The following is a 23,912-nucleotide window of genomic DNA, read 5'->3' as shown; positions in this document are numbered from 1 at the left end:
GGTTTATTAAAGGACAGCTTGGCAATATTTCAAAAACAAAACAAAACAAAAAACAAAAAACAAAACCCTAAGGATTGCCTGTTACTGGTTGAAGCCTCTTAAAACTTAAAGTACGCCAGTTTTTCGGGTTCCAAACCTCTCATATTTAAAAATCCTAACCTTTCATTTCAGAGGACATTCAAGAGCCCTCTTGCCTTCTGCCTTCCACATGCATCACAACACACCCGCCTGCCTCACCTTCTTTTGCACCCCTGCGTGGCTGCTAAACTCCTTTACAGGGTGCACACCACATTCTGCTTACCTCTTCCATGATCATAATCGTCTCCAGGAGCTGTCCAAGTCAGATTAATAAATTTGTACCCGTGGATTTTTGCCTTAAGGTCAGTGATTTGGCAAGGTGGGAAGAGATCAGGTATGGGAGCCTGTGGGACACCAGAGGCCACAAATGAACCTCCTGAGGATGTTCTGCTGAAACACACTTGCTTGCTTTGAGGATCATCCTTATTAATTTCCGGTCTGGGTGGATTCCAGTTTACTTCACCTGCATTATATTACATTACATTATATTACATTATGTTATGTCATGTTACATTACATTGTAAGCATTGTATGACTCTACTTCCTTCTCTTTGGTTATCAGAATGCCCTCTTCCTACTGTCCCCTTTGCCTTGTTTCCTCCCATACACAAAACTAATTTTAACTATTTGGTATAAAGATCCCAAATCAGGTTGTATCTGGGGAAAAAAAAACAGAGAATCAGACATTTTCAGGAATAACAATTCTCATGATTTATTTTCATGACATTTGTCCTGGAATTGTTTCTCTTCCCATCTCTTTGTCTATCCTGATTTTACTCTTCCTCAGTCAGTTTAAATCCTACTTCTGTTTTAAGATTTTAAGAAATCTCTTGCACCTAGGTAATACTGTTGGTTTTATTATTTTTCCTATTTATTTGGTAATCATCTGGACCATCAAGAATTGCCTTGATTATTTCTTCTATATATTTTTCTTTTCTCCATGTTCATGTTTTATTTTCCTTATTAGATTGCAGATTCTCATGAACTGTTTTATGTTGGGGTTCTAAAATGTTATGCTTTTGGAAGACTTCTTATCTTCTCATTGAATGCATGGGAACTTAGTGCCTGAAGCAATCTCAATTTTTCTCACATTGTTGTTGAAAGGTTATATAAAAGTAATCCTGGAATTCAACAAATACCCTGGCCTGCTCAGTCATTAGGGTTCTCAGACTGTCTTTTCAATAAAAATATTCCATAATACCCTAACATGGCATTAGTCAGAATTTACTCTCTTATAAACTCTACTTCCTTAGCCCTTAAAATTTTTGTCTGTAGAGACAGATTGATTTTCATACCCATCAATCTCGTCTTGGGCAAAGATGAAGTGGATACGATAGCAAGTTCAGAGTTAGTATTCAATTTAACAATAGAGACTATCTCTCTTGGTATTAAGATTCATCAAAGGATAGAGGGAAAAACACTGACTTTCCAATGCCAATCCAGGTCCTGCCACAGTTAGTTCTATCACAGTTAGACAAATAGTCTCCCTAGCCTCTGTTTCTCCATCTATAGAATGGGATAATTAGGAGAAAGTAATGTCCTAATGTGAGTAAAACACTGAGCATGAGGCTAGATATAGCCACCACACCGATCTCCCCTTGCCTTCTTCCCCTAACTCAGAAAGACGAACAAATGAAAATAAACTCAGGTGAAATATATAAAAGAGCTTTGGAAGCAATAGTGTCTTTTAAAGTGTTTTTTTTTTTTCTTTTCTGTGATCGCCTTTGCATCAGATACCACATGTCCTAGAATCCTCCTTTTACTGAGCACACACCCAACCAAGTAAAGAGGACAGTGGGAAGCTACTTGGAGGAGCTGTTCTTATAATACACCAGCACCAACACACTCTGCCCAAGACAGAGTAGAAATTGATGGAAAGCAGGTCCTGGAACCCATGAGGACTAGTCTTGGTCCCAGTTCCAGCTCTAGTCTAGAGGATGTGTTTATTACCAAAGATGGTATAGGAATGTCTGTTTCTTGGTACATAATTTCCCTGCATGCTTGCATATGGGCTCTGTGTGCTGGTTGGTTTTAGATTCATCTATTAGTCTCCCTGGTCTGAGCAAGAGAAAGGAGACAGTGGACTTGCGATACTGATATATATAATAAGCCCTAAATTTCCTTATTCTATGGAAATGCCAATATCAGTGGAAAGAGCTTCATTACAAAATATTTAAAAATGGGGCGCCTGGGTGGCTTAGTCGGTTGAGCATCCCACTTCAGCCTAGGTCATGATCTAGGGTTTGTGAACTTGAGCCCTGCGTCAGGCTCTGTGCTGACAGCTCAGAGCCTGGACCCTGCTTCGGATACTGTGTCTCCTCCTCTCTCTGCCCCTTCCATGCTCATGCTCTGTCTCTGTCTCTTAATAATAAATAAATGTTAAAAAATTAAAAACAAATGTTTTAAAATTTATTAAAAATAATAGCAAACATTTATTGAACATTATTATTTACCAGCAACAGCTTATTAGATGTATTTCCTTGTTTGTTCCTCACAGCCACCATATGAGGTGGTTACCATTATTATTCCTATTTTACAAGTGAGGAAAATGAAGCACAAAGAGATTACCTAAAATATTTTATTTGCTAGAGGGCTATAATATGAACCCAGGCAGTTGAAAGCTACTTTCAATCTATTGGTTTTCAAGTGGAGGTTATTTTGCCTCTTAGAGGACAGTGGATGATGTCTGGAGACATTTTTGATTGTCATGACTGTGGGGGTTGCTTCTGATAACTAGTGAGTAGAGGGCAGAAATGCTAGTAAACATCCTACAATGCAAATGACAGCCCTCACAACAAAGAATTATGTGTCCCAAAATGTCAGTAGTTTTAATACTGAGAACCCCTGAAATTAAATTACACCATTTTCCTCACAGGCTTAATGGTTTTCTCTTGATCTCAAGCCTTTTACTCAAGTCAGGTGTGTTATTACAAACTTCTTACCATTCTCAATCCAGCCAGGTATGTACATGGCTCCATTCTGCTGGGGTATCAACCTCTGACTGGCTGCGTTTATTCCTCCAAGAGCCCACACTTTCACACTGTATCTACCATTTGCATTGTAAGCTGTAAAATACCTTGAATAGACGCCATCATCCTTAGTAGCATCAGCACCTTGACAGGGAAATGAAGGAATTAATGAATATCCTAAAGGCAGCTGGGCATTTGTATATTTCCAACTTATATGAAGGTTAAAATTTTTCAAAGCAAGGACAATGTCACACTATCTCCAAGAGAGTTTAGGATTTGATTGTGTTAAGAATGAGATCTACTTTTTCTTTTCGTGTGTGTGTGTGTGTGTGTGTGTGTGTGTGTGTGTGTGTGTGTAGCTTTATGTGTGTATATTTTGTCTTCCTGAATTGTTATCTTTCTTTTTGAAATCTGACATCATGCCGTGTGTCTCTGCTACATCCAACATAGCACAAGGTAACTATTCAATAAGTATCTTTTGAACTGAATTGAATTGCTGTACATTACTGGGGAGAAAAAAATGTTATATGATTATTTTTTTTTAATTCATGACTTCTCACTAGGGTAGATTTAAGTAGGCAATTCATTTACAGAATTTGTTCTAGTAAGATTACTTGCATCATAGTAATGTTCCCTCTAAAAAGAAATGTAGAATTCTCTTTCTCTCACTCTCTGTATTAGATTCTTTAAAAAATAATGGACAATAATTTCACTTTGGGGGCAAGCTAATACAGAGTCTACATACACAGAGAAGTAACATATGAATGCATTTGAATTTATATCTGCTGTTTTCGAAATACGAAAGCCTCAGTTTCTTTATCTGTAATGTATGGTTTATATCTCAAAAGTGTGTAATGAAGATAAAAATGTAGATAACGTAAGATAGTTATTACTTTTCCTCCTTCCCTTTTAGGGAGTGTGGAATATCCTCTGACAACTCCCTAGAGTCTCTGAGTTTATTGAGCTTAAGCCACTAATGTGTTTGGCCTTTGTGGAAGCAAAAGGTAGGCCTGTCTTCATGTTTTCCAACATTTTAAAATATAGGAATTGTGGGGAAGCAGACAGCGCTCCCAACCAGACCCCCAGTAGTGGACTCCCCGCTTCTAACTGTCCTCATCAGACCATGCCCTCTTTCTGTTTTCTTGGTTGCTTTTTGGAAAAGAAAGATGTATTTTCCAATTTTTTGAATGGTTACCTGCTCCATTGTCCAATAATTCCAGGGTAACTGTTTTACCATTCACTGATTCTATTATGGCTGTGACAGTGGCCCTGAGGATCGGTGAGGCTCCTTGATGAATCTTTGCATAAACTGTCATAGCACTAGGGAATTTTCCTGTGTTTTTGTTAATTTTAGAGGTCACTGTAATTGGAGGCACAGTAGCACTTGATGGACGGGAAGTGACAGTCAGAGTCAGGGTTTGTGAGCTTGCTTGCAGACTGTAACTCCAAATGCCAACCTAATCAAAACAAATGGAGACAAATTTCAATTAATAACCATAGGTGACACAGACATGACTTCAATGCCAACTATAGGAAAAGCTTATCTGATACAAGCATTTTACAAGCATATCAGAAGAAGATCTTTGATATTCTGTCAGCCAAGGGAAACTTAGGTACATTTGGAATGACTACATGTTTCTTATCATCAACAAAATTGTAATTTGGGAAAATGAGGTCAGAAAGCTGTGTCCTTATCATTGCTTGGTTTCTAAAAAGCAGTATCAAATAATTGGGTTCCTGAAGTAGAGAAAATGTTTTTCATGATCCCATAGTTTCAAGGACCATTTTGCATCTTGACTCCTACGTAATTTGAAAGTTCTCCTTTTAGTACATGGAGAAAACATCACCAATTTCCTTTCTCTTGATTTGCTGTCATACTAATGAGACAGAGAATTAGATGGAGAATTTTCCGTGTTCTCCCTTTCATTCAATACTAACTCTCCTTTTAGCAACCATGCACATTTAAAAAGCTATGATTTTTAAGAGTCTCTTATGCTTTGGCTCTCTTCCACTCTAACCTCTTTTTTTTTTTTCCTTCCCCTCTTAAAAACTGAGAACAAACTGAGGGTTGATGAGGGGTGGGAGGGAGGGGAGGGTGGGTGATGGGTATTGAGGAGGGCACCTTTTGGGATGAGCACTGGGTGTTGTATGGAAACCAATTTGACAATAAACTTCATATATTGAAAAAAAAATAAATAAAAATGAGAGTATATTTCAAAAAATAAAAATAGAAAATAAATAAAAAGCTATGATTATTTTGTCCAAATGTGAGAAGGATAAAACCTGGCCCCATACCTTGGCAGTGCCTGGGATTTGGAGGTAGGCCATTTTGGTGTTTGCGTCCACTACAAAGCCATCCTGTTTCTTTTTACTAGGATCCCAGAGAAGGATTTTGGGAGGCTGTTTTGTCCAGGTGATGAGAAATAAAGTGTCTTTCCCCACAGTGCTGTCCACAAGCACTGTGCCGTTCATCCACTGATTGTTCTGGAGGGTTAATCCCTTACTCTCAAGCTGTTAAGAAAAACAACTCTTTACATACTGGAGAATAGAGCCCGTATCACACAGTCTCTTCCACTCTGCTTCCAGCTCTCAGTTGCCCCATTAAAAGCTTTCAGTGATGCCTGAGTTCTTGGTTTGGTACTTAGGTCTAGTCATGATTGAATTTTAAATTACCTTTCTTCCAATCTTAGCTTCCAAGATGTATATTCCTATACCCAAACCAGACTACTTCCCCAAATGACACTCATGAATCCATGACTCTGACTTTATTATACTCTGCTTTTCCTGGAAATCTGTATGTTAATCTCCTTTTGTTCAAGCTTTATCAATCCTCCAAAATTTGGTTCAAATGTCACTTTCTCTGTGAAACTTTCTCTGACGTCCATCTGACTTACTAGCTGAGAATAATCTCTCCCTCTTGTGAGTTCCCATAGAATCTTGATTCTATCAGTCCTTTGATATTCTCAGAGTGTGTTTTGCTTTATACCTACTAGTGTTTATACCTCATCTTGTTTACTAGACTATAAACTCTTAAGGGGACTGACTGGGACTTTTTTTTTCCATCCACATATGGATCATTTGGATTGCAAATAATCAATTACTAAGTCAAGTGTTATTGAAGGCCCTGTGAAGATAAATGAAGTAAGTCAAGGGCCAAGGCAGATTTGCTGTTTGGAGCAGAATGAAGGAATGGTAGAGCAGGAACTGAGGTGAGGAAGACTTAACGGGACTTTTACAGAGAATGTGACCTCAAGGATTGTCTCCTAGATAATTATTTCTCATCCTTAAACTGATATCTATGAGAAGACAGGATGACCTGTGATGGGATCAGATTTTCTAATTTCATAGGTAGTTTTGTTCTTGGATGTGGAGAAAGTGAAGGGCTCTTAGATCTGATTTTTATGGCAGGTAGGTAAATGAGTTCTGCTCATTTCTCTATCTCTCTCCCCGTTAGGTTTCCAAAATACAAAAATAATGGTCAGAAACTGCCTGATTATGAACTTGTCCTTTCATCAGTTTAATTACTTTTTTTTCAGACACCATCCTCCAATTTCCAGACTGGACTCCTGAGTTTAATTTTTTGAATCTGAGCTAGGATTACCCAAATGAGTATAGTCTTCTCTAATTGAATAAATGCTACACTGGTAGCCCAGAAAGCCTGTTGCTTCAAAATTTGTCATTATTTGGTTTTGACATTACAGTATTCCTTTACGTTTGTCCAAATTTTCACAATAAAATTGTGAAATCACGATGAAATTATCACAATAAAACTCATAATTCACACACATGTGAGTTCTGATTGTTCACTCTGAGGTTTAAAAATTAATAGGAGTAGCTTTTGAAACTATTCAAGGAAAACATTTAAAATACATTTGTTCTTTTCGTAAAAAATAGCCTCAAGACTTTTGAAAGAAAATTTGGTTTTCTTGAAATTTTAGAACCAGAAGGGTCCAAGAATGTTTTCTGGTTCATACCTGGCTGAGGTCCAGAAAGATGAAGTTCTTAACCCACAGTTATAGAGTCAATGGCAGGCCCAGGCCCAGGATCCAGGTGTCTTGACTGACATCATGGGCTTTTCACAGAACAAAACACTTTCCACCCATTATAAGAAACTCTTGGCAAATATAAGGGGTTTGAGGTAATGGAAAAATAGAGCAAGTAACCCCTGAACACTTACTTGTTCCAGAAAATTTGTTTTAAGATGATCTACTGTGAAGAAAATTCTGACCCAATTATATTGCTATGGGTGCTTGTTAGCAGATGTTAAAAATGAATTCTTGGACCCATTATATTTTATGTTGCTGGTTTCCATGAGGAAGTCAGTTAGCATTGTTTCCAAACAAGTAAACACTAATTGCTTTGTTTAAATAAGTAGTGTTGCATTTTAGGAATAATGTCTAATGTCAGGCTGAAACTTCTATTTTTAATTTTAATCTACTACTAGAAGAATATAGTACTTAGGAGTTTTAACCATTAAGCTCTCCATCTTGGCTATGATTATTTATAAACATGAAAAACCAAAGAGTAAAAATTCTGACCTGGATAGAGCGCTGGGAGTCAGCTCCATTTCCAGATGAAAGGGCTCCAAAAGCATCAATGAGGCCGTTGTTCTGAGCCTGATCTGAAGCATAGGTCTGTAAACCTCCTAAAATGCAATTACATTATCAGAAGTTGTTTTCTAGAAAGCAAGTATTTGCAGCATTTTAGCTATTGTTAAGACAGCAGAATATGTGAAATATTTTGTTGCATTATTAAGGTATTAATTGATCAATATCAACTAGGCATCCAGATGAACTCAGAAGCTGCTACTAATTTTTTAATCATACTAAATAATAGCTTCAGCAACATCTCAGTTGCCCAACTATGTCAATTATTTGTAAAGCAGCCATGGATCTCTGATAGGTCAAAAATAATATCATAAAATTTCATGTTTTAAAAGTCATGCACTTTCATATAAGAGAATTCATTAAGCCTTATTCCAAGCCTATTGATTTATTCTTATTTTAGACATAATCCTAACAAGCTTTAATTTTGAGTTTTCCCCTAAATCATAAAACATGTATATGTAGCAACAGCAAGAAATAACAGCTGACAAAGAACAGTTATAGAAAAGTATAATATGTAGTAAAAAAAAAAAGATTATAAACCAGGTCTTGCAGTCTTGGGCTATTTAGAACATATGTAACTAAGATAGTTGATGTGAAAGTACTTTTAAACTATTAATGCCATCCAAAATTTAAGGTAAGTATTTTGGTAATGTTCTTGGAGCCTCACTCAGATACCCTTACCTAGAAAAGTGAATCTCTCCCCAGCTGCTCTGAGTGTTAGCTGCTAATGGCAGATAGCTACCCCTTTGTCCAGAGAGTTGCCTTACCCAAAGGGGCTATACTTGCCAGAGAAATAACATGTCCCTTCACCTCCAACTTGCCTCGACTCTTCATAGCCACTGACTGATGGACACAGTGCTACAAAAGGTCAGCGCTTTTACCTCAAGATTGCACCAGGTGTGTGATGCAATTCCAGATTGAAAGCCCGCTGTGGGCTTAGACTTCAGCTAGACTCTAAATCCATTTCTGTGCTTACGTCTTTCCCCTGCCCTATCCTATTTTCAATTCTCCTGTTCTCCTGAGGGCTCTCTTTCTATAATTCCCTGTCTCAGGCTCTGTTTCTAGGAAACCCAACTTAAGACAAGTAAGCAGTCTTAAGCAGATAGGAGCAAGCAGTCCTATCATTTTACCTGCCTCAGAAGGCAACTCACATAATAATTGATATGCATAATCCTGGCCCTAAGTTAAAAAAAAATGTGCCCATTTACTCTGCTAAAGAAGCCAGGCATATATGGAATCTATGTTAAACATCTGTCTCTGTATGTGAGTTAGAAGCACAAAATATTAATGTCTTATGGAGAAACTGCATTGTTTTCTACATTTTCTGTGTGGTTCAGTAGACCCTTTGCTCTACCTCTGCTACTCCTTATTAAAGTCTCTGCTTGGAGGTCATCCTCCTGGAACCTTCTTCCCTCAATAAAGTCAAGGATTTCTATTCTTTCTTTTTATTCAAGTGCTTTCTACTGCTAATATGGTACTTGTATCATGGTATTATGTGGTTAGTGGCTTGTCATCTGTCCCCCCTGGGTCTCTTAGCCAGCTGAAAACTGGAAGAGAGTGGTTCCTGGGTAACCTATTAGATTCTATCCAGTCCTCACAAAGTGTCTGGGAGGAGAGACCTGCATCCTAACTAGAGTGCTGTGCTGATTCCCATCTTCCTCCAGACTGCCCTAATCCTAGAACCAAGGCCTTAAAATAAATGGGTAGAGTTAGTTCTAATGGTCATTTGGGAGGAAGGGCAGGTAGTTGGTTAATAAGATTATCCCTCTCTCTATATATCCCACCCTTCTCCTTCTCCTTCTCCTCAGTTCACTGGAGCTTGCAGTGCAGTAGAAGCGACAATTCAATGGGATGCAGCAGACCAGTCTTCACCTGTCATTTTAGACAGCTCCTCTAGTTCTTTTGCTGCTGAGGGTCCTAGGGCGACTGTGTGGATGATGGCTCCACTTTGTTTCACCTCGTTAAAGCATGAGCTTATTGTGTTATCCTCCCCATCAGTCAGTAGCACGATTTCAGATCCATCTGTTGAGTATTTCTTCCTAATAACCTGAGAACATAATTCAGGGCATGAGATATCAGGGTGCCCAAGGTGTTGGGAAAACTGCATTTGAAGGGAAATTCCAGAGGCAATAAACGAGTGCCTGAGAATGGTCACATATCTTTCTATCTTGAAATGATTAATTTTAAGTCAACAACTTTCATGGAACTTGACAGTAGTGTTTTCTCTTGGTTACCCTGCTATGGAGCAGTCTCCATTAAGAGGGATACAAGACAGTTCTAGGGATGGACACCACTGTGGAAGCAGCAAAGGAGGTTTTTCTAGTTTCTTTCACATGATCTCTCCTTGACAGGCTTTCAGAGGTTCCCAGATATTCTCAGAAACTCCCTTCATTGAATGAGAATAATATTTTGGAGATATGAGACTCAGGGCAGATTTTAGCCTATAAAATGGTTGGCATTGGTTCTGACTGGTAAGCACCCGGGTCCCGTGAGTTGTTAATAATTTTTAATATTCCCTCTAATAAAAACAAATAATTTCATTACTATTAACCCATAGTTCCTAGTTGTCTTATGACATCTACGTTTCAACCATTCCTTATGACACAGATTATAGCTTTTTACATTGTATAGAACCAACCTTTTACCCATGTTGGATAAGTTATGATAGAAGGAAAATTAGATTAAAAAATAGTGATGTTCATTTCAGAAGAGGAAGGCAAGAGTCCACTCTTCCCCTAAGAAGAGTAGAAGGGGGACCCAGAAGTAGGGGAGACAAGCAATCAAGCCTAAGCAATCTTCTCTGGACCAGACTGTCAGAAAGGGAAGGCACCTTAAGTAGCTTGAAACGAAAGCTAAGAACAGAGGGGACTTCTGCCCCACTCTGTTTGGACTCTGAGAGAGGGCTGCCACACAAGGAAAGAGGGAAGAACTACGACTGCTGCTGCATGTAGGAGTCCAGAGCCCACGATCCTCTCAGCCATGGCTGTGGCCTTGATTTGACCAAGTTGCAGAGCCTGAGAGGCCAGGGAAAGGGCTTCATTTGGATTCTTGTGTCCTACTCCCCATCACTACTACATGCCATGGAAAACATGCAGAAGTTCCCACATACACCGTAGGGAAGACAGAAATTGGCAGATAAGAGAACAGGTCATCTTGCCAGACAGGCTGAGGGGTGTATAGTCTGCTCAGGGGTTGAATGGAGGACATGGGGTGCTCAGGGCTCTGCTCCAATAGTGAGAGCCAGAGTGGGGCTGAGTCAGCCAGGAAGGATCACTGGGCCCTGATCAAACCTGGAGAGCAAAGTCCAGTGGGCACTTCAGCAGACACAAGAGCCCAGAACAGACCTGACATGGGTCCTGCAGCAGGAAACAATGGGGAACTTAAGGACAGTGTAGGACCCAAGGCCCTTTACCTCATCACTGTAAAGTCACATATAAGCTCCTCCCACCCCACATCTGGACTCCATTGGGCAAGAGGAGCATGTAAATTCCAGTTGTGTCTCTCACACTCTCTCTCACCCATCTGAGAGGAAAATGCAGAACCAGAAGTTCTGTCTTCACCACCAGGCCATCTGGCATTAGTCATCTCCCCTAAGGTTTTGCATAGCGGGAGTTTAGTCTAACACATCAGCGATTTCAATGTCAGTTCCCCTCCTTCATTTGGTTCTTTAATCAAAGCTTGGGTGAGTGGTAGAGGCCAGAGAATCCAGATGCACACAGGCATCTGGAGAAGGGATCTGCAGCTGACTGTACAAACAATGGAAACCACTTTTAAAGAACTAAACTTCAAGGTGGAATAAAAGGTCTAGAGGGACAGACTGAATGTGAGGAAATTGTCCACATGCAACAGTGTCTGTTGTCCACATGCAACAGTGTGAGCTGGGTACTAACTATTCCTGCTGCTGCTTGGGAATCTGGAACAGCCCCAATGATGTATTGTGCTCCACAGCAGGCAGAAGGCCGACCTGCCCAAGATGCCACAGATATTCTGAGACCTTAGCCAGCCAGCTTCTCTCAGCCTCTTATTCTTTGTTTCATGGGGCTAAATATCTTCTAAATAAATATTCAATATTGGATGATATATTTGGAGCAATTAAGAATCAGGTGCTATCAGATAACTCAGTTCAATTTTATTTATTGAGAACCTTCTGTATAAAAGATATTGTGCCAGCAGCCTGGGAGGTAAAGAGATAAGTTCTGTTCCTAAAGAAATTTTGCTTGAGTGAAGTGCATGATTAGAAAGTAAGACAGAAGACCTAGAAGTCGTAAGAGATATTTTTTTTAAAAGTTCACAGTGTTTAGAGAGATTCTCTACAGCTGAAGGAATCAGGAAAGATGTCAAGAAGTAGGTGGCGTCTGTGATGGATCTTTGAAGAATGAATGTGATTTGAATTACAGGAGAGGGAGGAGAAAGTATTCCAAGTGGGGGGCCTAGCAAAGGTGTGGAAGTGCTGAGGGACAGGTGATCCAATTTGCTTAAACATAGGACACCTGGAAGAGAATCCCTGCCACGTAAACACAGAAAGGTAGGTAGGCCCCATATTATGATAGAAATTAATATTAGAGGAAATTTGACTTAATTTGTTGAAAACAGAGAGCTGTTTAGGAAACAAATTGTAAACATTGACAGATTATAGGGGAACTTGTCTTACAGCAAATGCTGATCGAAGCCCAGAGCAGATGGACGTTCCTCCTGCGGCCACGGTTGGTAAGCTTCTGGTGAGTGCATTCCTTTCCACATCACTGTTTATCTGTATGAGTTCACTTTGTACATGGGCAACACTGTCAAATGTCACCATCCCAACCCAGGACCCTTGCTCAACCGTCTGCAGAAGGAAAAGTTTGCCGGCTTGGTTCAGTCGATTAAGACGGTCACCATTCTGAATGAAGAAGTAGAAGAAAGGCAGTCAGTTGAGTTTAGATGAGCGGACTAATAACAGAACAGTCTAGAGGAAATTTGGAAATAGCTCCCTCAACACAGAGTAAATGACAACAAGCTTATTCAAGGCCTTTATATTAAATTAGATTTCTGTATTAAATTTCTCCTTTATATTTAGTAACATCTTTGGGTAGAATTTTAGGGCCTTTGAATAAGTGGCCCTAAAAGATCAAACCAGATTTGGCTTTAGTTTGATCATTAGATCACTGCTTTAGTAACAGTTCTATAGATCTACATATTATCAGCGAAACATAAAAAATGTTAAGGCTATGCACTTTACCAGATCAGTGCTCATAAATTGAAAGCTAATTTAATTTGGCAAATGAGACACTTGATGATGAAATTTCTGTTCAATAGAGTTGAGGTGGGTGTTTCTGATGGTCATGTTATTGTTGTAACTGTTCTGACCCTAAGGGTTGTGTTTATTCCCAACCTGTTACAAATTGCAGTCCAGATCATATCATATGCAAATGTGAGACCAGAGTCCAGAAGAGTAAGACCCAGTGAACATACCGCCATGCTTCCAGACTTATCAAGGACTAAGCACACAATTCTTTGTCCTATCTGCAGCAATGAAAATGTGGGCGTGGGTGGCTGTGTCGTCATAGGAGTGGTTTTCTTAAAGTCCTCAGAATCGCTAATCACTTCCCATGTGCTTCGGAGATTGCATTTTTGGTTTTGCAGGTTTGGGGCTTCTTTATTGTGGTTTTTTTCTGTACAGAATTCAACCACCTGAAATTGTCAATAAAATTATAGAGGTAAATAGTAGAGAAGGGTATTTAAATCCCTTGCCCTCCTTCCTAGTCTGCCCGGCTAACCCATCAACTTGGCTTAATCCCACAATCACTCCAGAACACTGCTGGGGGAAATTCACAGTCATAATTCAGAGTTCCAATCTCATACCATGTCTTCAACCTTATTGGATCCTTAGTGTTCGTCAGCAGTCTAGATCTGCTCTTGGCTTCCTTCCTACTTCTAAAATTTGCCATTTCAAGCCATCACCACTATCTACAAGCCACCCGTTTCTTAACATTTCTCTGTTGGTACCATCCTATCTCTCCATCCTCTTACTTCCCACTCACTTACCAACACCCTACATCCCAGCTCTTTCCACTAAGATGTCCCACAGGCTCCTCAACCTTCCTGTGTTCATAATTGAACGTATGGCCTTTCCTTTAACTCTGCTTCTCCTCCTCTTGCATTTTCTAAATTTTTAAAAACATTTTTTTTAACGGTTTATTTATTTTTGAGACAGGGAGAGACAGAGCATGAACAGGGGAGGGTCAGAGAGAGGGAGACACAGAATCTGAAACAGGCTCCAGGCTCTGAGCTGTTAGCACAGGGCCCGACGCGGGGCTCAAACTCACGGACCGTAAGATCATGACCTGAGCCGAAGTCGGCCGCTTAACCGACTGAACCACCCAGGCGCCTCTGCATTTTCTAACTTAAGTCACCACTATCCACACAACCACCTAAGTCAGGAAATCCTATCGTCTTCAAATAACCAAGATCCATATATTTCACTCTGTCTCCAGTTCATCATTTTTCTCCTTCTCCATTGGAATCTCCCTCATTCAAGCCCTCATGGTCCGTGACTCAGACTATTTTGGTCTCCTATCTGACTTTTCCATCTTGTTTGCCCTCCAGTTGGTCCACTGCGCAGCTTCTAGAAACATCCTCTTTCTTATTTCTGTACTCAAGACCCTTTGGTGGCTAATCATTGTTCATACACTGTAATCTGGACTATTTCACAGAACAAGGAGCAATCTCTGTGTTTAGATTTTTGCATCACTCTACATCCTCACTCTGCCTGTGCATCCCAAGTCTTTTAATTTCCCCCCACTGTGATCCATAAATTCTCAAACTTGCCTTGTTTTATATCTCTATGCCTTTGCTCATGGTTCCCACTTTGTCAAGGAATTCCTTTTCCTCTGTCTTCTGCATTGTGAGCTTTACCTTCATTTTCAGCCAAAAGGTCATTTTCAAATTGTTTTTTCATTTCCTACCTTCCCTCCAGAGAATTTCTACTCAGCCCTTTGGCTTTCCAATACCCCGTGGAAGCTTCAGTAAGATCCCTTTAACATCGTTAGTACACTTATTCGGCTATAAACCGAATATAGCAGAAAACTGACTCATTAAATTTTGCTTCCTCAAAACTTGGTTCAGTGTCTGATACATAATAAAAGCTCAATATAAGTTTGTTGTTTTTTGAGTAACTCTAAAATCTGCGTGTCAGGTTTTTTTTTTTTTAATCTGCAAAAGGGTAATAGTTATTATGCAAGAATTATATGAGAACATACGGAATAGGGTCCATACTAACACAGTCAGTAAATGAAAGTTTCCTCCCCTTTCTTAAGTATTTACATTGCTAGCATTTGGGGGGATTAAAAAAGGTGGCATAGTATGCAAAGAATGTGTAACCTCATTCCTCCTCTCAGACTATTATTCGCAGTATTATCATTCAATTAAAAATCCTAAATATCCAGGATTCTAGTAATATAGAAAGTAATAATTAGGTGTAAAGCACTTATTTTTTTCTGTTTTCATTCTCCAGGTCATTTTGGTAGTGTTTCCATAATATCATTATGGCTACATTTTAGCAGGGGTTCTGAAAAACTTGTATGTGAACTCCAGGCAGAGGTTCCTAAACCTGATCATGCATTAAATTTAACTTTGTGGTTAATCTAAAACATAATGAGGGCCCTCTCTTGAAAGTTTCTGAATAAGTCTAGAAATAGACTGCAAAGCCAGAGTGAAGGATGGGCCTTTTGGACCATGGTACATCACATTTTTAAAACTTACACCACATTTTTATTGACAGACTCTTGCAAGTTACTTTGCCTTCTATTTCAAAAGGAAAACATAATTTTATAGGAGACTGAAAGACAGGAGAGTCTCCCCACAAAGTCTCTCAAACTGATTTTAGTTAGTGATAAACTGATGCATTTAGTTTTAGTTTATGCAAATTTGCTGGTATATATATTTAACACTAATAAGGATAATTTGTCAAATTTATTATATACCAGTTGGTCATTTAAAAAAACATTAGGACACATTTAAAAACTACTTAAAATTATTAAAACTATGTTCAAACCCCTTATAGGCAGCAACACTCTTAACGGATTGAAAATTTCAGTTAACAACCAAAAGCAAATATGCAGACTGAAAAGAGATCTCTGCAAATTAAATTTAAGGCTACTTTTTATTAATGAATAAAAAGAAGTGTCTAATTCTCTTGGGTAAATTTCTTAGTTAACCAAAAATTGTTGTGCTTGTCTGCCTTTAAGGATATTTGAGATGATTCTAAGCACTGAAACCACAGGCTCATGGGAGGGAGATGATGGAGTCTCACCAATGGACCTAAAGAGGGGGTGCGAGGTGCGGGGGGGAGATAATGAATGTATCACTGATTTTGTACTCCCAGTTTCTCCCACAGAGAATCAGCTGCTCACTGGTGATTTCCTAAAATTTGATCCTTTCTTGTAGCAATCGGGGATAAGATACTTCACTAAATTCGTAAGTGTCAAGAAGACAAAAATACAAGAACAGAATACTTACAGAATCAATACTTTGTGCAAACATTATGGAAGCCTTCACAGTCTGCAGGCCATGAGGTATGAACTCACATCCTTCTTCATACAGCCCTGTTACTTTGTCGAGTTTGCATGATTTGGTGACACAGCTGCCTCCCTGACACTTCTTTATTACATTTTTGCCAGTAATATCTGCCGAACATCTGAAAATACATTAATACGTTTAGGTGCTGTAATCATTTCGAAGGGTTATTAGACTCTGTGGTCAGGTTGTTCTGATGTCTACAATTTCCTCTTATAAACAAATAGATCACCTTAAATAGCAAAATTATTAAATTCTCAACAGAGTCATTTTTATTTGCCAGAAAGTATCTGAAGAGTTCCCCAAACGGTATCAGAATTTGTTTCTTTGCCGCAGAAAAGCTAACTCTGGTTTATGGCTGTTGTCAGAATTAAAAAGCTTCCAAGCCCTTAGCTACCTCCTAATCTAGGACCCTCATTGCTAGAAAATCAGGAACTCTCTTTTGTTTCCCTCAAAAGGCTTTAAGACATTTCCTGTTTTTCTAGTTATACAATTTTGCATATTTCTTATATGTTCGTAGGTATTTTAGATTTTTCTTTATATGCTTATGAGTTTGTGGCTATTATAAATGGACTGCTTTCCCCCAAATTTTATTTATTAAAATTTTTTTGATGTTTATTTATTTTTGAGAGAGAGAGAGAGAGAGAGAGAGTGTGAGCAGGGGAGGGGCAGAGAGAGAAAGGGAGACACAGAACTGGAAGCAGGTTTCAGGCTCTGCGCCATCAGCACAGGTCTCAAACCCAGTGGGGCTCGCAGAGTGGCTCAAGCTCACATACCGCAAGATCATGACCTGAGCAAAGTGGGATGTTTAACTGACTGGACCACCCTGGTACCCTTCGCCCCTACATTTTATTTTTTAAACATATAAATAATGTATCAACACCACAGAAAATTTGGAAAATAGCAAAGGAGCATAAAGAAGAATATAAAAAAATCATGTCCCACCATTAGAAATAAGCTACTGTTAACATATTGAAGCATTTTCTTCTCTATATATCAACATAGCATTGCACATATCTCTTTGCTTCCTGCTTTATTTTTTATTTTTATTTAAAAAAATTTTTTTTTCCAACATTTATTTATTTTTGGGACAGAGAGAGACAGAGCATGAACAGGGGAGGGGCAGAGAGAGAGGGAGACACAGAATTGGAAACAGGCTCCAGGCTCCGAGCCATCAGCCCAGAGCCCGACGCGGGGCTCGAACTCACGGACCGCGAGATCGTGACCTGGCTAAAGTCGGACGCTTAACCGACTGCGCCACCCAGGCGCCCCATTTGCCTCCTGCTTTAAAAAAAAATTTGGTATGTTAGTATACTTAAGATTTTAATGTATTATTATAATTTATAATATCCTTTTAAAATGTGACTTTAATAGCTGTATGTTTTGATACTATAAAATGAATCTAGCCTAATTTATTTAATTTGGTCCCCCCCCCCCCCCAATTAGTAGAAATTTGGTACTGATTTGTCAGTACTAAAAGTAAAACTTCAATGAATAAATAAAATTTCACATGAAGTTTTGGCTCTGTTTCCAAGTTTGCTACATGATTCCCAGAGTAAAAGTTTGAACATTTTAAAGTCTGTGGATACAACCCATTTTGTCATTTCCCTTAAAATGGATTTTTAAGCACGAAATTACTGGATCAAAAAATAGGAAAAGTTTTACAGATTTGATATGTGCCATCAAATTGCTTTCTAAGGAAAGTTATGCCAGTTTATGCCTCTAACAACCATCTGTGGGAGTGCTCATCCCGCTGAAAGTAGCTTTACCTACTAGGTAATAAGTGATTCTCATCCTAGTCACATTTGTACCTCTTTGATTACTAGTAAGTCTGAACATTTATTATATGTTTATTGGCCATTTTTATTTCCTCATTTGTGAGTTATTTATTCTTCTCCAGTGTCTGTTTTTCTATTAGGGAGTTACCATTTTGTTTTTGGTTTTAAAAAGTTCTTTGTGTGTTATAATACTAAGCTCTTAAAAGTCTGGTTTCTTAATTTTCATAGATATGTTTTTCTGTTGTTACCTTTTTCTTTAATTTACGTTTGATTTGTGTACAACCAAAATTTTAATTCATATGTTGCCAAATTTATTATTCCTTTAGTTACATCTTTTTCCGATTCTTGAATGCATAGAAAGAACTTCACCAACTAACAATTCAATATTTATTAATATTTATCTAGTTTCTTACTCATTATACTTAATGAGTCTATCCAATTGGAATGAGGGTCTGTTAATTTTTTCCCCACACAGACACAGTTAAAAATTGCTCTGATATCTTAAGAAATTCTGCCTTTCCTCATAGATTTGTAATTCTGGCTGTATTAAATAATAAATTATTATATATGTGTCTATTAGCCCCATTGTTTTAATTAATGTAGACTTAGAGTATATTTAAAATTCAATAAGTAAAATGACCACTTATTACCATTATTTTTCAAAACACTTCTTAGCTACTATCTACTGAATAATCTCTAAGATTTTAAAAATGAGGTAAAAGTAGATGTATTTTAACTAGTTTCATAAAATCTATGTATTGATTTGTGTTGAATTTACATCTTCCATGAATTCAAAGTCTCTCAACTTATCTTGATATTCTTTTAAATTCCTTAGAAGGATCTTACTGTTCTATTCTAATATGACTTTCACATTTCTCAGAGTTGACCCTACTTAAAAAAATTATTTTATTTAGTTTTTAAGTTTTTATTTTAGTTACCTGGTGCTTATCACAACAAGTGTGTGCACTCATTCCTTAATCTTCATCACCTATTTCACCCATTCCCTCCACCCACCTCCTCTCTAGTAGCCATCAGTTTGTTCAGTTAATTAAGAATCTGTTTCTTGGTTTCCTTCTCTCTCTCTCTTCCCCTTTGCTCATTTGTTCTGTTTCTTAAATTCTACATATGACAGAAGTCATATGGCATTTGTCTTTCTCTGACTTATTTTACTTAGCATTGTATGGTCTTGATCCATTCATGATGTTGCAAATGGCAAGATTTCATTCTTTTTTATGGCTGAACAATATTCCATTGTTCCAATATTCTTTATTCCTTCATCTATTGATGGACACTTAGATTGCTTCCATAATTTGTACATAATGCTGCTATAAACATAGGGGTGCATGTATCCCTTCGAATTAGTGTTTTTGTATTCTTCGAGTAAATACCCAGTGGTACTATTGCTGGATCATAGGGTAGTTCTATTTTTGACTTTTTGAGGAACTTCCATGCTGTTTTCCAGAGCAGCTGTGCCAGTTTGTATTTCCACTAACAGTTCAAGAGGGCTCCTTTTTCTCCATATCCTCACCAACACCTGTTGTTTCTTGTGTTGTTGAGTTCAGGTACTCTGACACTGCGAGGTGATACCCCTCCCCTACTTTTATTACACTTTTAATTGCTACCTTAAGTGGAGAAGAAATTTTCCATTATATTTTTGAACTCGTTATTGTTAATCTATGGAAAGGTAATTTGAATATGCATTTTGTATCTGGTCCCCTTATTGACTTCCTTTGTCAGTTTTAATTTCTATTTATTTCCTTGGGTTTTCTGAGTGGACTATGTCTCATCTGCTTAAAAGCAATTTTCTCTCTTCCTTTTGAGTAGCAGCTCCCTACTGCCCCACTGTTTTTAACATCTTCAGTTTAAGGTGTTAGTGCATTGGCTCCAACTTTCTAAACAAAGTTAGAATGTGCTAATAGTGGTCATCCTTATTCCTAGGAATGTCTCTAGCATTTCCCTATTAAATATGAAAGGCTATCAGTTTTCAGTGAATGTTCTGTATCTTATTAAAGAAGTAACTTTCTGTTGTGGTCACTACCATCATTTTTTAAAATTGCTCCTAGCCCTTCAAAGCAATAAAAATATTTGGAAGATAAGAAGCAATAAACGTTATTAATACACTATAATTAAATTTTTGTTAAGAGCACATGGTGATCATGTCAGCTTTGCTAATGTTATCTGTGGAAGAACATGCCGTATATGTAAATATGTCTAGAATATCTCTAGGAAGGACTAATAAGCTTACTAATAAGTTTTTCTCTTGAGGGAATATACAGCGTTCAACTATGTAGAAGCTTAGAAAAGAGAAGTGCGGAAGGCAGGTGTTGGGTTTGGGATGGCATGCATTGGCTGAGGCTGTAGAGGTCGGTCCAATGTATGATCACATCAGGGAAGGGCCCCTGGGTGTGGTCTGTGAGGTGCAGAGGGAATAAGCTAAAGGAATCTGGTGGACTGTGCCTGGTTCTAGGAGGCACGTAGTGTCTATTTATGCCTGAGGTGATGTAACAATGAGGGAAGACACAACAGAAGTGGACCTAGCTAACAGAGTTTGAATGTAGTAAAGAAAGGCGAAATTGTGAGTAGTAATGCTCCCGTGGGAGAAATGGGAAGCCAAGATTGAGTGCTGAGCCAAGTGCAGCTCCCCTTGGAAACAGTTGCACCACGTAGGACAGTAACTGAACCCAATCCTAGCTCCCGTCCTTGAACAGCATCAGGCAAACAGAACTGGAAGCAGAAGTGGAGAGGAGTGTTGTACCAAATTTTAGTCTTCAGAAAGGAGTTGTTGTTTTTAAACTCGGGCATATGTGTGCAAGGTTATCAAACTCCTTTGAGAATCTATTGGCATCATTATTTTTCTTCTGTATTCAATATACCATATTAATTAGTTACCTAATATCACAATATTTTCAAATTTCTGGAAGATATCCTACTTGGCCTTAGTATGTTTGTTATCCCCTTAATTCTACCAGATATAATTTACTATCCATTAATTTAAAATCTTTTTAGAAAACTGTATCTACAGAATTATTTTTCATGCCATCTGTCAGGTTTTAGTGTCTAAATTATGCTACCTCTTTAAAGTAAATTGGGAAGTTCCCTGCCTTTTATGTTACTGCTAAAGCAGTTTATATTCATTGAAATTGAACTCACCCATAAAATAATGGCAGCCAAGAGTACTTTTCAAGTATTCGGTTTGCTTTCTATTGACAGTACAGAAAGTTTAATTTAAATTGGGATAAATTTTGTTTTGTTTTAATATTTGGGTTGTCATTTATGTAAGTTCCACAGTCCCTCCCAAGCCCATTTGTACTCCCAATCCACATAGATACCATTCTGCCCTCAAGGCACTAAAAAATCCCATTAGGCTGGCTTATGTCCCTGATTCTGATATAGGGAGATGGAGACACTGAACATGGTACCTGTGGATTTCTTATCGTTGCGCGCGCACACACACACACACACACACACACACACACACACACAGAGGCAAATGATTTGTAGCTGCAGAGTAGACAATTCAACTAATTGAAGCACTTACAAAGTGAACAAAAGAAGTAGTTTTGTGGGAAGCTGAAAAAGAGGGCGCTAAGAGAATGAAAGATAAAAAATATAAAAAACTGATATTTTTGAAGTCAATTCATGGAAAAAAAAATGGTTGTAATTTTAAAATAGTTTGGGAAGGTGGCTCAGTCAGTTGAGCATCTGATTCTTGATTTCAGCTCAGGTCACGATCTCAAGGCTTGTGAGATTGAGCTCTCTGTGCCCGCCTTGGGCTCTACACTGACAGTGTGGAAACGACTTGGGATTCTCTCTTTGCCTCTCTCTCTGCCCCTCCCCCATTCACACACACAAGTGCCCATGTGTGCACATGCTCTCTCTGTCTCTCAAAATAAATAAATAAGCTTAAAAATAGGTTGGGAAAAATTAAATTAAAATACACATACCTTACTGCTTGTCTTTTTCCATTGGAAAAGTAGAATTTCTGGTTATTATTGTATTCATCATATACCCCCCATCGCAGATGAGCCCATTCATGGACAAAGACCCTTCCTGTGAGAAAATATTTTAAACAGCGGATTTACAATAAGAATGACAAAATTATCTTCACACACTAGGAGAAGAAAATTTTTCTGAACATCATTATGCATTGCTATGTTAATTTTTTTCAGTTAAAGGTTTGATTTCCTCAGGGAAAAAAGAATCTAATGATAACTGCACATTTCTTTAAAATATAACTACTTATTTTGCCTCATCAAATGTTAATTAGGCACTAGTAGGTGCCAGGCAGTTATTCATACAAAGACAAAACAACTGCCTTGTCCTTACACAGCTCACAGTCTAGCAGATGACACAAATGATCAGATAACTAAAATCCCTAGTGGTGCAAGTATAACGATGGAGGCCAGTGCAGACTGTTGTGGGAGCCAGAGGCATTCATAGGGCAGCCAGAGCAGCATCCCCAATATGTCCTTCTCCCTCATGGTTCATATCTGGTTAACCCTCAAGGTCTGCCTACTACACCTCTGGCTTTTTGCTTTGACCTAGTCTCCTCTTTCCAATCTTACTGCTGCCTACTCCTGAATCACTGCAATGGCCACCCAACTGGCCACCATATCTCTAGTCTTAGATGGCTCCCCTATGGTGCTCAGGTTAAGTCCACCATCTCAACATGGCACACAAGATTCCTGATCCAGGCTCTGCTCCTCTCTGAAGCCATATCTCTTGCTGTTCTTCATCCACTACCAAAACTCTAAAATCACAGTGAATTCCTAAACTCCTTTTGCTGTCTAGAGTCACACCATGTTCTTGCTGATCTCTCGTTCTTTTCACATAGTTTTCCTCTGACTCAGAATACTCTTTCCCTCTCTCTGGATAAATCCTACTCCTCTTTCAAAATCAGGCTTATCTCCACCTAGAAGCCTTCTCTGACATCCTAAACCTGTCCATATACCCCTCCTTTGCACTTTCACTATATCCCATTATGACACTTTATCATGTTATATTTTCATTACTCTTTAATGCTAGTCTGTCACACTAGACACATCTCCATGAGAATAGACACCATGACTTCATTGCCGTGCCTTGGCAAATAATGCCTAGAACTTAATAGGCACTCAGTGAGTATTTGAGCTTACACTCAGCTCAGTTTTTCTGGAATGTAAATTCCTAGGTAGGCTGAATTTGGACAGTTATATGAAGGGATGTATGCTAAGGAAGACCTAGAATCTCACATTAAAGATTTAGACTATTCTGTCAGTGCTGGGGAACAACTGATGACCTCTTAAAGGGAAGGGAAAGTTGTAGGGGAGCAGGCATGGAGGCACAGTACAGAAAGAAGGGATTATAAATGTGGTGACCATGATGTCTGAGGTGGGCTCAGGAGTGGGATGGGGCACTTAGGTAAATCAGTTCAACACATATTGAGCCATAGGTTGGGAATTTTCTGTTCCTGTTATGGAGTAGAGATGGAATGTTGTAAAGGAACAAGAGAGAGGTACATTTGTTTGACACCTCTTTCTGATAAGGTCTATAAGTGCATTCGTGTATTTGGGGTGGGGTATTGAGGTGCTAGTACTCTTTTTTTGTTTTCTCTGCCTTCCCTTCCCTATTTAAATGAAGAAAATCAAATGGGTCCTAATCTTTTCAAAATAGAGAAGAAACCTAGTACTAGTTATTAGTTACCTTAATTAATTATCTAAAACTTATTGCATTTGATTATACTTGGAAAGTATATTATAATACTATCTGATAACAATTTCTAAAAATTAAAAATTCTGTACTTACACACGTGTGCTAAACATGAAGAATTTAAATTTTAACTGGGAAATACACTATTTTGAATCTCTATTTTTTTTCCAATATATGAAATTTATTGTCAGATTGGTTTCCATACAACACCCAGTGCTCATCCCAAAAGGTGCCCTCCT

General features: G+C 38.4%; 1 protein-coding gene across 1 annotated transcript in view; it reads right to left on the bottom strand.

Annotated features, from left to right (window-relative positions):
- Nucleotides 1–23,912, bottom strand: part of CLCA1 (chloride channel accessory 1) — a 31,466-nt gene that overhangs the window by 1,012 nt on the left and 6,542 nt on the right. The window contains exons 4-13 of the mRNA XM_040470863.1: nt 21,930–22,035; nt 16,151–16,328; nt 13,106–13,324; nt 12,306–12,533; nt 9,527–9,701; nt 7,586–7,692; nt 5,343–5,558; nt 4,243–4,504; nt 3,021–3,191; nt 302–541 (exon numbers count right to left, since the gene is read on the bottom strand). Coding sequence (XP_040326797.1) covers nt 302–541; nt 3,021–3,191; nt 4,243–4,504; nt 5,343–5,558; nt 7,586–7,692; nt 9,527–9,701; nt 12,306–12,533; nt 13,106–13,324; nt 16,151–16,328; nt 21,930–22,035 — 1,902 coding nt within the window. The remainder of the gene's footprint in view (nt 1–301; nt 542–3,020; nt 3,192–4,242; nt 4,505–5,342; nt 5,559–7,585; nt 7,693–9,526; nt 9,702–12,305; nt 12,534–13,105; nt 13,325–16,150; nt 16,329–21,929; nt 22,036–23,912) is intronic.

This window comes from Herpailurus yagouaroundi, unplaced genomic scaffold (assembly GCF_014898765.1).
Source record: "Herpailurus yagouaroundi ecotype Mexico unplaced genomic scaffold, PumYag 77, whole genome shotgun sequence".
Lineage (NCBI taxonomy): Eukaryota > Metazoa > Chordata > Mammalia > Carnivora > Felidae > Herpailurus > Herpailurus yagouaroundi.
The sequence above is the reverse complement of the archived record's forward strand: the minus strand, read 5'-3'. Positions and strand labels throughout refer to the sequence as shown.